This window comes from Macrobrachium nipponense, chromosome 20, assembly GCF_015104395.2.
Source record: "Macrobrachium nipponense isolate FS-2020 chromosome 20, ASM1510439v2, whole genome shotgun sequence".
NCBI lineage: Eukaryota > Metazoa > Arthropoda > Malacostraca > Decapoda > Palaemonidae > Macrobrachium > Macrobrachium nipponense.
The window spans coordinates 20,313,838-20,329,119 of record NC_061089.1 but is presented as its reverse complement, the minus strand read 5'-3'; the positions used below and the strand labels follow the sequence as shown (position 1 = coordinate 20,329,119).

Genomic DNA, 15,282 nt, shown 5'->3' with positions numbered 1-15,282 from the left:
TGTTGAAAGAAGTGACGTCCTCAAGTACTTTAATGTAATTTTGTTTTAAGGATTTTCCATGGCAGCCATAATGCTGCAGGTTGCCCATTAATTGGTCAGGTTACTCAGTACGGCTCATTTATCCGTCAACAATAAAGAATAAATTTCATGTAGATAAGAATACAATTTGCAGAAGTGAAAACCAAATTTATTTTGAGACCAGTTACAATAACATCTTACAGTAGCATTTACAAATGTTGATTTAGACCCAGGAGTTATTTCTAAGTCCTATGGCGTTTCAGAAACGAAAACTACTGTGTGACAAACTAAGGAAAATTAAAACAAGATATCAAATAAGGTATTATTCCTTTTAGGCAAAAGGAACCGCTGGGCAGCAGTGAAAGTGAAGAACTACACTCGTGGAAGCTTCTTCGTTGTAATTGATAGTCATCAGCAGGCAATCAGGATGAATATGGTCTCACTCTTCTTATTATCCTGTAAATGTCAATGGCAGATAAGTCCCGTATTTTTCACAAGGTTCCGAAGGGTATCGTAAGAGGATTTTTTACTTTTTACCTGAAGATACTTAAATATTCACTGTAAACAATTCATTATGACTAAATAGACTTTGTAGGCTGCGATTAGACACAGCCCAAAAAATTACCATTGAAAGATCAAGACTTGTGTTTATGACAAAACTTACTACTGGATACGTCATATTCTGTTTGAAGATTAGAAAAAAAATTCGGATCATCAGATAGGCTTGTCTGTATAGTAGTAGTTAGTACTGCAATGTTTCACCTACTATTCAACTCTCTCTCTCTCTCTCTCTCGTCACATGCTTTCTCCTCTGTCTATAATCGAACATTCTCTCTCTCTCTCATCTATACTCAAACAAATCTTCATCTTCTGTGTATCATTGTCAATTGTCGTTCTTACCAGCAACAGTAGGAATACAGCATTTGCGTCCGGCGACCTTACAAGTCGCAGAATCTTCTACTCGGCCAGTGCAGTTGCGTCGTCCACTCATTCGAAAACAGTAACCTCCTAGACTCTTGCAGGTTGCCGTGCCAGCTTTTACTGGTGGAAATGACAGAGAGGATTATTTAAAACCATATCAACTATCATTTACGACTACATCAGTTTTTCTGTTGATCAGTGATTGTTTTTTTAATTTCTCCGCGAAATGAAGGGCTTAGCTAAACTACTGGCAAAGTAATAATTTTTTCTGTAGTACAACCCACTTCATTGGCATTTAAGATTAAAGCAAAATTATGAGATGAAGGAGGTTTTAGATCGAAGAGGAAGTAACTTTCAAATATATCCTGTCGTCTATGGAAGCAGATTCACAGGATATCTTAGAATGTTTCACGTCAGTAATATCTTTATCTTGTCGATGAAACTGTTTCATCTTATGATAGGGAACAGAAAAGTCCTGCTTCCTTCACTTCTCAAAGAATCTTTCTTATGCCGTCTTTGCTTTTCCGATGTCAGGCAGTTTTCTCCCGTCCACAAAGCTGTGAAATATGTAGATTCAGCTGACGTAACAAGGAGATGGATAAAATTTGGGTGACTGTTTGGAAACAGAGAATTATGATTCTCCGCCACTCCGTGCGTTCCAAAAATGGCGTAAGAGGAAGCGCAAAAAAAAAAAAAAAATAATAAAACACTCCAGATATATATACATATATAAATATTTATAGGTATACACACACACACACATACACACACACACACACACACATATATATATATAAATGTGTGTGTGTATATTATTTTTATGTGTAGTGTTTAATAATATAATGAAATTTCTCTCTCTCTCTTCAACATTTTCCCTCTAAACTGACGCATCTGAGAAGGTTGTAAGATAGTCGCCCACCAAAAGCTCTGTGATGTAGTCAAAGGTTGTTAATCCTACCTGGAGCAGATCACAGGTTCCAGTTTCTCGTCTCTTACCTGGAGCGCAGAGAGAGCACTTTCCATAGCAGCCTCTTTTGATGACGGTTCCGGAGCAAGTCCCATTGCCTTTCACAAAACAGTAACCGCCCAGTTCGCTGAAGGCTGGCTTCATGACGCAAACTGTTCGTAGGAATACGGAGAAAGAGGTTTTAAACATTAAGTTTCATTTCTGTTTGAGGATCTCTCCTAGATAGTGATCCCCAACAAAGTTCGGGGGTCGTTATATAGGACCGATAATTCTTGGGGTCATTATTTTATTTCTATGGTATTTAGAGTCTTTTGTTTGTTATTTACGGAAATCGCCAACGGGCTTATATTAAACTGGCCGGGAGCGGAAAGATCAGAGGACATACAAGATAGAAAAAACCCTTAGGGGTCACTCTATGAAAGATGCATTTTTCTCTACCGCTGACAGACAATTGTCTGTCCGTTGTTTCATATCTTATTTTTATATAAAAGTTATCAACTCTTAGCATATATATATATATATATATATATATATATATATATATATATATATATAATATATATATATATACATATATACAGATTAGAATGACTACTCTTGAGTTCTTTCAATATATATAATAGGCCAAGTGCTTTAGAAGTAGCAGAGCAATCTGCTCTGTTGAAAACGCCATACCCTAAGAGAGACGCAATACATACAAATTCTTGGAGACTGCGACAGATCTCACCGAACACCCTTACCTGCGTCTGCCTGTGGAATGGGAAAGAGAAGAATTCAGTCAAAAAAAAGATTTCTTTCCTCTCATAAGTTACAAATCAGTGAAGTGTGTGATTGGAATCAATTCTACGATTTAATGAGTTCCTTAATTAAATCCAGACATATATATCTACTTCTAGGGACTGTAAATTAAATAAGGTAAAAAAAGGAATAAAAATATAAAAATAAGAAAATTAAAAAACATAAAAATACATGAATACTCAGGAAATATCCTTGAATAAAATATAAAAATAAGAAAATAAAAAAAAACATAAAAATACATGGATACTCAGGAAAGATCCTTGAATGTAAAATATAAAAAATAAGAAAATAAAAAATATAAAAATAGTACATGACTACTCAAGAAATACTCTTGACTGTATTACAAAATAACGTTGTTGCCATACGTAGGGAAAATGACGTCAGAAAAATGGGTTAGCTCTGTTAGCCGAACGTTGTTGGGACTTCCGGTCAGTAACGCAGTATAATTAAAAACGACGTCATGAAGTAAATCAATGAAAATGGTTTAACTGGACAAGGCAGAAAAGGTGTCCAGAAACATACCTCCTTCTGGAGAGCTACAAAGAGCAGGCCGAGAAGTAGGAGTCCCAGAATATTCTTCATGTTGGATGTTGCAGTGGACACTGGAGTGATCTTCAGTTGAAAGGTTGTGGAAGCTGTAGATTCCTCTGCAGATGGAGAGAGATCAAAACTGACACCTTTACTCTGGGAGGAGATGTCAGATTAATGTCAAACGCTCTCCGTGACGGTTTTAATAGGTCTTTATCCATCTTGAATTTTCGGGGACTGCGCAGGCGCGAATAACACGGCTTGCTGTAATTGGTAGATTCTGTAATTGACGGTATACTACACATGTACCAAATCTTAAACGTGACGAAGAGTAATTAGCCTTTTTCAGTTGTATTCGATCTCTAACGTGCATTGACTATGAATTTTTATAAATCTATAAAAAACCATACTCTCTTTTTTTTCTCGTTGGAAGGATTGATTTCCACCAGATTATTGCAATCTGCTGATTTTTCCAAAAATTCTCTAGGGGTTAGATTGCTAGCTTCCACTTCACCTCTTAACTAGCGCATTATTTCATAATATAATATATTAACAGTAATAGTTCTTTTTCAGCCACTAGGGTTCATTATTTACGTTTTGGTCGGGTTCATTATCTCTGTTTTGTATATATACATATATATATATATATATATATATATATATATATATATATATATATAGATAGATAGATAGATAGATAGATATATATATATATATATATATATATATATATATATAGATAGATAGATATATATATATATATATATATATATATATATATATAGATATATATATATATATATATATATATATATATATATATATATATATATATATATATATATATATATATATATATATATATATATATATATATATATAAATGAATCACGAAAATTTGGAATGTGAGGAATATATAAATATAGGCAAAAGCCACGAAGGAAAGTGAAACAAAGGAGTACTGCGAAGGCTTCCGACTCAATGTCCTTTATTTAGCACACACACACACACACACACATATATATATATATACATATGCGCATGTATTTAGCCAAAATTTTCGTTTAATATTCAGTTCACTATAACTCAGGACTAGCTTACACCCCAGGGAAATTATAAGAGAGAAGCACTTCGTCACCATCTTATTGATAGCAGTGATTGGACTAATTGTGCACGTCAAGATTGTGTTGTTAACCTATCTAGTGAAAATGTTGTGAGTGCGCTTGGATATGGTTTATCTTTATTTATAATAAGTCGACCTTCTGCTTTAATGATTGCGTCATCCCTAAGCAAATTTGAAAAATATTGTGATCTTCCTCAAAATCATGTTGACATGATTAAAGGTATTGTTTACGGAGCTGCCAACGTTAAGCATGCAGGTAACTTCCCTGCTCGCTATAAGAAAAGTTTGACTGATCTTAAAAGGGACAATACTATCCACATTACAAAAGCTGATAAGTCAAATAGTATAGTAATTTTAGATAAAGCCGACTACATATCACGTATGCAAGCCCTACTGGATGATGATGTGACTTATAAAAAACTAACAAAAAATCCCCTTGATCAAGTCATAAAAAACTTCAATAGCACAGTGAAAAATATCCTTAAAGATAAAACAGAAAACTACTAGGCAAATTGTCAGTCAAATCTCTTTCGCTACCTTACTTGTACGGATTAGTCAAAACGCACAAAGAAAATAACCCTATGCGGCCTATTATCATATACTGTTGGTTCAATTTCATATAAACTTTCGAAATATATCACTAAGATCTTGTCCCCGTTACTTGGAACCATCTCCGATTCTCATTTATATAATTCTCTAGATTTAGTTGATAAATTAAACAAAATTGCTCTTTGCCCTACTGATAGATTCGTTAGTTTTGATGTATGTTCTCTTTTTACTAAAGTCCCTATAGACTCTATTTTAGAATATCTTAGTAATGAACTAACTCAGCATGAATTACCTCTACCTATAGGTCACATTATTTCACTCGCGAGTTCGGCATTTGTGATTGTAAGTTTATATTCAATGGTGAATTTTATCAACAAATATTTGGCATGGCAATGGGTAATCCTTTATCACCGCTACTCTCAAACTTGTACATGGAATTCTTTGAAAAACGCTACTTACCTAATATCATTTATATTCCTGTAAAGTGGTATCGTTATGTTGGTGATACTTTAGCTGTTCTGCCTGTCGGTATTGATGTAAATGATTTACTCTCTAAATTAAATAACCAGGTACCATCGATTAATTTACTCTAGAATTAGAAAAAGACAATTGCCTCCCTTTCTTAGATGTATTGATACATAGAGAATCATTTCAATGTAAATTCAGTATTTATAGGAAACCGACCAACAACTTAACTTATGTTCATTTCTTCTCAGGCCACCATCTTAACATAAAAATATCAATTTTTTCTTCTATGTGTTTACGAGCATTGCGCATTGTCAGTCCACAATATTTGGATCAAGAAATTGAATACATAAGAAAAATAGGAAAAGATTTATGCTATCCTTCACATATATTAGATATTTGTTATAATAGCACCCACAAAAAGTTTTATAGTGTAAGTAACACGCAGAAAGAAAATTCTAAGAACATTCTCAGTTTGCCTTATTTTAACGGATTTGAAACCATTGAATCATTGTTAAAAGCTTTTAATGTCAACCTTGTTTTTTCCTATAATAACACGCTAAAAGGAATGTTAATAAAAAATGGCCCCAGAGAAAGCAACAACATAATATATAAAATTCCATGTATGGATTGTCCCTCATTTTATCTCGGACAGTCGAGCAAGGGCTTAGAAGTAAGGTTAAGCCAGCATAAATATTCTGTAAAAACTGGGCAAACATCTAATGCAATATTCATTCATTTAAGTAAAAACAACCACCGAATAAATTGGGCTGGTAGTTCAGTAATTGCAGGTCAAGAGATGTCTTATCACAAAATCTTTTAGAATCTGCTTCAATACAACTTACTTTTCATTGTAATTTCAATGTTAGTCGTGGCCTTTTTCATTTAGACCCTTGTATTTGTAACATGTTTAAGAATGACCTCAAAGATATAATTGCAGACTTAAATAAAAATTAGTTGCCTTAGAGTTATCTTCGTTGTAATGTATGTCTGACATGTATTGTGAATATGTATTGTGAATATGGTTTTGTTTATCAAAGTTCTGAATAGCTGTCACCTATAATCCTTTAATTGTCTTGTCCTTGTATCTAAGATGATTGTCTTAAATTTTTAATTGCACCCATTGTTTATGCTTGTTTGGGAAGGTTACTCATCTTCCAGGTGTGTCGGCTTCTAAGTACTAATCTCTTTATAATCTCCATCTGTCAGTTATACGAATCTTCTTGTATTGTCTTTTTCCTTATGTATGTCAGTTTCTGCTTAGTAAAGGACGTTTAACATCGAAAGGTCTCGCAGATACTCCGTCGTTTATTTTCCTTCATGGCATATATCTTTATATATATGTATATATATATGAATATATATATATATATATATATATATATACATACACATACAAATATATATATGTGTGTGCGTGTGTTTATGTATACATACCTGCATACATACATAAATATATATATTATATATATATATATATATATATATATATATATATATATATATATATATATATGTGTGTGTGCGTGTATGTATACACACACACACATATATATGTATATATATATATAATATATATATATATATATATATATATATACATGATAAAGAGACGAGAAGAGAGAGAGAGAGAATCAAGCCTTGACAGAGAGAAGTTAATGTATCGAATGGCTAACAGAATAGAGAGGCAATCAATCCACCCTTTCAGGCCTTGTCCTAATTAGTTCGCTTAATTAGGTCTGCAATACATCGGCGTTTTCTGACTGACTCATTCATTACTGAATGAATATTGATGTTTTAGATTCATGCACACTTGTTTTGTACACTTTTTTTTTTTTAAATTCGCACTCTGGTTGCGTTTAACATATATAGTATATTCTCTTCCTTCGAAAGGAACCTATGGTTAGTGAATGGAATGGCCTCTGAATTTTACTATATATTTATAGCTTAGTTGGAAATGCATAAGCTAAATTGCTCCAGAAGGGAAAGCAACAGGCTACGGAAATAGACGAATATAAAATTTGTTATTATCATTATTAGTGATTTAGTAGTAGTAGTTGTCGGTGTAGTCGTAGTAACAGCAACAGCTTCGGTAGTAGTAGTAGCAGCAGCAGTATTAGTAGCAGTAGCAGTAGAAGCTACAACAACAGCAGCAGTAGTAGTAGTAATAGTAGTAGTAGCAGCAGCAGCAGTAGTAGTACTAGTAGCAGCAGTAGTAGTTGCAGTACTTGTAGCACCAGCAACAACAGCAGTAGTAATAGTAGTAGCAGCAGCAGCAGCAGTAGTAGTATTAGTTATAGAAGTAACATCAGTTGTAGCAGTAATAGTTGAGGTGCTAGTTTTATTTCTTCATATTCCACTTGCTGAAGATTCCGATTTTTACCTTTAATAATTTATATATACGTATATATATATATATATATATATATATATATATATATATATATATATATATATATTATGTCTACAGTAGGCCTCAAATACACTTTCTGCACGCGTGAATTTTTTGTTTTTATTTTTTTTATCCTTATGAGATGAAGTCCTCTGATTGTTGAGTAGATAATAATATCATACTGAATAATACTACAGGCAGGTGAATTTCATAAATAAACTTTTAGGATCTGATGCTAATTCATAACTGACTGGTTATAACGACTAAAACTGGCATCACAACTCCTAGGTTGTAGACGTCGTAATAAATTTGAAAAAGGAAATTGAAAAATAAATAAATTAATAAATAAATAAATAAATAAACCACTTGAAAAGTAGTTTCAAATGGCAAATACCTAAACATATATATATATATATATATATATATATATATATATATATATATATATATATATATATATATAAATATATATATATATATATATATATATATATATCATATATATACATATATATATATATATATATATATATATATAATATATATATATATATACACACACATATAAATATAAATTTTTATATATTAAAATTATTTTAATTTAAAATTATAAATAATTTAATAAAATTAGTATATATATAATAAATGTAATATATTATCTAATATCTATATATTATATATAAATTATAATATATTATATATATAATATATATATTATATAATTCTAATATTATAATAAATTATATTATACTATATATATATATATATATATATAAATATATATATATTGTATAATAGGTTGAATATATTAAAAAAAAATACAAATATATATATACACATTCTAATAATATGTGTAATGGTAATTAATATTGTTATATATATTAATATATATATATATATATTAATTTTATATATTATATAGATATATAATAATATATAAGATAATACAATTAGGTAAATACATTACATAAAATAATTATTATATATATATATTATTTTATAGTTATTAATATCGATGGGTAAAATAAATTATTATATATATATATATAATATTATATATAATATAGCAAGATCCCAAAATGATTAAAGGTCCCTTCACAGCCTCTTGATTGTTAACCAATACCATGGTGATGGTAATACTGCCTGCAGCAAGGATTACTCCCGTAGTTCAATTTGAAAATTAAGGGTTCCCCAAATGCCCACCTTTCTGTTACAAAAGCCGGGGAGTGAACTTACCGGAATTTGGCAACACAAAATCAAAGCCTGGTTAAAGAACGATCTAGACATATGAAGACTAAAGCATTATTGCAAAATGGTCAATTACAAATAAAGTAAACATGAGAATATTTCAAAGTTCATCTTTAAGCAAATGAAATTCTAGAATAAGTGTGATTTTTTTATCCACATACTTTGAAAGAGAGAGAGAGAGAGAGAGAGAGAGAGAGAGAGAGATGATAGTGACTTAGTACTAAGCTTTGTTGAATTCAGTTCGAACTTCAAAAAGATGATGCTAGTGGAAGAGAGAGAAGTGCCAATCATGATGTAAAGAAGAGTTCAGACAATTTATAGTTCTCCGGATTCAGTGACCTATAGAAACTGTTAGTAACACATTTCCTCGTCCTACTTCTGTCTTTTACTTTTATTAACGTTTTGGGTGTTCAGGATACTTCACATAATTCTTATACATCCTGCAGGGATGACAGAGATCAAGAGACTAGATCTGCTCATAAGAAATTAAGCGGATGTTATCAGTTCTCTTTTTTTTTCATCGTAGTAGCTAGAGCTATATGTTGGTATGACCCTTCCATTCGGCATCTGTTCTCTCAATGGCGTTCTGCTCGAAAGAATTTAACTTTGTCAAAGTTCAAATTATCAGTCTTAGGGACACCTACCACTGTAATGCTATAGTAGATTCACATCAGCTGTACATTTGATGTCTAGGCCAGTCACTTAGGACGCGCCTGATTGGCTGTTGATAAGCCAATCACAGGGCTGGAAACTCAAGGTCTCTCGAGAGAGTTTACATAGGTAGGTTGTATGTTCCACCTCTCCTGAGGATATCCCTCAGGAGAGGTGGAAGATACATCCTACCTATGTGAACTCTCTCGAGAGACTGAGAGTTTCCAGCTTATCAACAGCCAATCAGGAGTGTCGTCATGGACTAGCCTCGACATGACATGCACGGTTGAAGTAAATCTACTAAAGGAGATGTTTTGCTCAGCATCCCAGTCTAGTGTGTCACAGGAATAATAAACACAGAGCCAGATCAGACGGTACCTGCAAACCGGGAAGCCCAAACTGGTCAGCTGAAGACGAAAAGTGGATTCCATTCACAACATGGTTGGGTTGAGTTGAATATAGAATTTAGGCCAAAGGCCAAGCACTGGGACCTATGAGGTCATTCAGCGCTGAAATCTAATTTGACAGTAAAAGATCTGAAAGATGTAACAGGAAGTAAACCTTGCAGTTGCACAATGAATCAAGTATTAGGAGAGGGTGGCGAGTAAGATGAAGAAAGGGAATATGAAAGGAGGTACAGTAAAAGGAAAGAAAGTGTTTGCAGCTAGGGGACGAAGGCACGCTGCAAAGAACCTTAAGTAATGCCTACAGTGCACCGCATGAGGTTCACTGACAGCACTACCCCCCTACGGGACATAACATGATTGCGGATGGGAGAAGTTTGGCTGCCCAACTGACAACTGAAATCACAGGCACCAATGCTGGCTCAGAACACAATGTTTTGATTAGCATACTGGGGATGAGTAAGTTATCTGTAAGGAGGGTGTTACTGATGCTGATAACAAAGTGAAAGCTTCCAGGCTACATTTCATTCATATCTAGCCCCTTCCATACCATATTCATATAAGCTAAGTAACCAGCTAGAGATTCAAAGGAAACTGAGGATACTGTAAGGTTTTTCACCGCCCTAATTGTTCATCTGCTGACGCTATCTGTGTTTTGGTTTTTGAGAGGTTTATGATATTAGACTATTTGAAATAAGCCTGAACAATGAATGGTGCGACTTAATATGATAAAATCGATCAAGATGAAACGTCCAAGAAAGCTGCAAACAGGACAATGAACCTGTCCCAGTGTAAAAAATGAGTCATTTTAGCCTTGATTTGTTGCATCGCATCCCTTTCTTAGCCAGGCTTCCACCAACTAATTCCTCAACTCAGGGGGAGCGCCCAGTCCATAAGGCCCCATTATAAAGTAAGTCCTTATAACTTCCTAATTATCGAAGGGATTTGCTTGAAATTTCTATCACTTATTTTTCAACTAATAATGAAATTTTTCCAAGAGAATATTTTAGAAATTAGAGTTCTAAGTTTGTTTAGAAATTCGAGTTCTAAGTTAATTTGTTTTGCATTGAAAAAATTATAGTGTCACTTTTATAAAATAATATGCCAAAAAAAAGTTTCAGTTTAAAATCAGTTTATCTCTTTGAAAATCAAGATAAATAGTTATACGTCACCCTGTAAAAGGTTTTAAATCTGAATTTTGGGATCATGTCTTTCTTGGAGTTTTAATTAAGAACTTCTTTAAAAAAAAAATTTAAAAAAAAAAGTAACTTTTGAAGTAAACGGCCAAAAAGAAAGAAAGAAATATAGGATGCTTATTTTGTAATAACTACAAAACTATGCCAGGTAGAAGGCTGGATTTTGCACTATTCTGTCATATAGGAAATTAAGCTCTGAAATTTAAAATGCAATCAAGTGAATAGAAAAGTGATCTTATGATTACTAAATATTAGTAAAAATTCGCATTCATATTTTTATGTAACGTTTGCAAATAAATTTTAAACTATAACAGTTAGAAGGCTGATTTTTGCACTTAAACTATTTAGTCATATAAAAGAATATTAAGTCCTGAAATTTACATGTAATCAAGTGAATAGAAATGTGACTTTTTTATCATATTTTAGCTCAAATTCGCATATATATTTCTATATAACATTTGCAAATGAATGAGAAACTTTGATAGTTGCAAGGCTGATTTTTGTACTAAAACTATTTTGTCATATAATAATTACGCCCTGAAATTTATAATATAATCAAAAGAATAGGAATGTGGTTTCTAGATTTCTGTATTTTACCCGAAATTCATATATACTTTCATGTAAATTTTGCAAATGAATTTGTTATTGATTATAAAGGGTATAATAAATGGCATGATGATGATACAAAATCATCTATAGTAGAATAAATTCTAGAATTATAAATAAGCTCACTAGGTAGAGGATGGAGAAGGATTACACAGAACAGCGACCCCAAAAGAGATGGGTATAGGCTGAAGACAGAAAAACATGAAAATGAGCTCACACTCATAAAAGTCATAAAATTCTTATATATATACTAATATATGTAGATATTCATACATACATACATACATACAACAGACACACACACACACATATATATATATATATATTATATATATATATATATATATAAGTACTATATATATATTATATATTATATATGCATATATATTTTTTTAAAATCAATATACATCAATATATATATATGTGTGTGTGTGTTGTGTGTATATATATATAAAATATATTACTTTTATCTATATATATATATATATATATATATATAATATATATATTACAGTATATATGCTATATATATACATATATAATAATATCATATATATATAATATATATATATATAATACATATATATATATATATATATATACATATATAAAAACTTAAATACAATAGGAATTTTATTACATGAGTAAGACTCGGTTCAATATCATATAAAGAGCTGAAAATGATAAGGCCCTTACAATATTCCTGTCACCAAACAACATAGCTGTTACCAAATCATAAAGGATTTTATTGCACAAGTTTAGATAACAAATACAATTCAGTGACATAATGAGTTGAAAATTATACACACACACACACACACACCACACACACACACAATATATATATATCATATATATATATATATATATATATATACATATATATATATATATATATATATATGTATATTTACATATACATGCATACAAATATGTAAATATGTATCTCTCTCTCTCTTTCTCTCTCTCTCTCTCTCTCTATATATATATATATATATATATATATGTATATATATACTATATTATACATATATATATATATATATATATATATATATATATATATAAAGGAATATGCCACGAGGGAAAATAAACAACGGTGTATTCGCGAGACCTTTCGACGTTCAAACGTCTTTTACTTGGCAGATGAACCGACTTACATGAGGAAATGACAATACACGAAAGAGAATAGTACCTAGAATCCGACGCACCTGGAAGATGAGTAACCTTCCCAAACAAGCAAAAACATGGGTACAATTAAAAGTTTAAGACAATCTGCTCAGACACAAGGACAAGACAATTAAAGGATTATTATAGGTAACAGCTATTCAGAACTTTGGTAAACAAAAACATATTCACAATACATATACAACGAAGATATCTCTAAGGCAACTAATTTTTATTTAAGTCTGTAATTATATCTTTGAGGTCATTCTTAAACATGTTACAAATACAAGGGTCTAAATGAAAAAGGCCACGACTAACATTGAAATTACAATGAGAAGTAAGTTGTATTAAAGCAGATTCTAAAAGATTTCGTGAAAAGACATCTTTTGACCTGAACTACCAATCCAATTTATTCGGTGGTTGTTTTCACTTAAATGAATGAATATTGCATTAGATGTTTGCCCAGTTTTTACAGAATATTTATGCTGGCTTAACCTTACTTCTAAGCTCTTGCTCGACTGTCTGAGATAAAATAAGGGACAATCCATACATGGAATTTAATATATTATGTTGTTGCTTTCTCTGGGGTCATTCTTTATTAACATTCCTTTTAGCGTGTTATTATAGGAAAAAACAAGGTTGACCTTAAAGGCTTTTAGCAATGATTTAATGGTTGCAAATCCGTTAAAATAAGGCAAACTGAGAATGTTCTTAGAATTTTCTTTCTCCGTGTTACTTACACTATAAAACTTTTTGTGTACTTTATCATAACAAATATCTAATATATGTGAAGGATAACATAAATCTTTCCCTATTTTTCCATGTATTCAATTTCTTGATCCAAATATTGGGGACTGACAATGCGCAATGCTCGTAAAAACATGTTTTTATAGTGTAAGTAACACGGAGAAAGAAAATCCTAAGAACATTCTCAGCTTGCCTTATTTTAACGGATTTGAAACCATTAAATCATTGCTAAAAGCCTTTAAGGTCAACCTTGTTTTTTCCTATAATGACATATATATATATATATATATATATATATATATATATATATATATGTATGTATATATATATATATATATATATATATATATATATATATATATATATATATATATAAATGACACTTTCTGTCTTTATCTCTTTGTAGTAAATTATTCTGTGCAGACATCTCCAAACCATAGTCTGGTCAATACTGAACCTGAACTATATCCTATTTCTGCATCAGACGGATGACATACCTAGTTACAATTTTTACTGCTAAATTACATGTAATTATTGGATAATGTTTACTCTTATTCAACCAAAATAAGTTTTCATAACCTATAACAATATATATTATCAATATAAAGTTTTCTTCATAGCCTGTAACAATATATCCTATCAATATAAAGTTTTATTCATAACCTATAAAACAGTATATATTATCATTCATAACCTATATACGCTATCATTGTAGGTACACGTTTCCAGTTTCCCGTTCAGATATTTTAGGGGCAAATTCTAAACAAATACAGCAAGTTTAACGTTGGTAGATTTAGGGTACTTATCCACAGCGGCCTAAACTATGGCAGTTGCGGTTTATCTATGCAGTTTTACCTACTGAACAAGAATTTTAAGTAATATTTATTCGGACGACTGTAATTAACCCCCAGGGTCCAGTACTAAACACGGCGAAATACATTGGACGCCTCAATCCCTAGTGGATGTCGTATCCGCGGTTACGTTCCTTGCAGTCCGTGCAGACTGCTTCTGTAGAAATACCAATCGCTGTAGTAAAATGAATTTTGCGGATCTTATATAATCATTATTATCACTATCAAAAATATTTAATGCGAAAGAAAACAAATCTTTCCTAAATCAGCCATGGTCGATATCCCCGGCGTACCGCTTTGGTTCCTTCTCCGGTACACATTCGTTCCTATTTCTCCCTCAGACGGATGACACTTCTCTTGATTCTTGGCATTTTGTAAATAGTACGTAATAATAATCTAGAAGAGATGAAAACCGGTTAAGGAAATGCCGCAAATTCGTCACAGAGTACAAGAGCTTGGCCTGACCAAAAACTCACTCACGCAATTCGCGAACGTTATGGGTAAAGATGTCGCTGTTATACAGTACGGTTACCTACGCTTATATAATTGTATATTTATGAAAATGCATAATAAAATTATGTCAAGACATGCAAAATATTATATGTATACTTGTTTGCATCGTTCACATGTGATACGACGATGACGAGTTCA

At 31.6% G+C, this 15,282-nt stretch overlaps 1 protein-coding gene and 1 long non-coding RNA gene across 2 annotated transcripts; both read right to left on the bottom strand.

The window, feature by feature from the left end:
- Positions 1-171: 171 nt before the first annotated feature.
- LOC135222884 (uncharacterized) lies at positions 172-2,093 on the bottom strand. The gene is made up of 3 exons (XR_010316379.1): positions 1,936-2,093; positions 919-1,059; positions 172-474 (listed from the first exon to the last, which is right to left on the bottom strand). It is a non-coding gene; the product is annotated as an uncharacterized LOC135222884 (long non-coding RNA).
- Positions 2,094-2,629: 536 nt separating this feature from the next.
- LOC135219823 (uncharacterized) lies at positions 2,630-14,951 on the bottom strand. The gene is made up of 5 exons (XM_064256920.1): positions 14,925-14,951; positions 11,993-12,051; positions 7,449-7,704; positions 3,227-3,388; positions 2,630-2,656 (listed from the first exon to the last, which is right to left on the bottom strand). The coding sequence occupies exons 1-5, from the start codon at positions 14,949-14,951 to the stop codon at positions 2,630-2,632; spliced, it is 531 nt and encodes a 176-aa protein (XP_064112990.1).
- Between the last annotated feature and the right edge of the window lie 331 nt (positions 14,952-15,282).

Bases quoted from the DNA above. Each gene is read 5' to 3' on its own strand.
- LOC135219823 (XM_064256920.1), bottom strand. From the start codon at position 14,951: ATGTGTACCGGAGAAGGAACCAAAGCG. The intron at 7,705-11,992 runs GTGAGCTTATTT...AAATAAAACTAG, and splicing joins CCTTCTCCATCCTCTACCTA to CACCTCAACTATTACTGCTA. The intron at 2,657-3,226 runs GTATGTTTCTGG...CCCATTCCACAG, and splicing joins TTGTAGCTCTCCAGAAGGAG to GCAGACGCAGGTAAGGGTGT.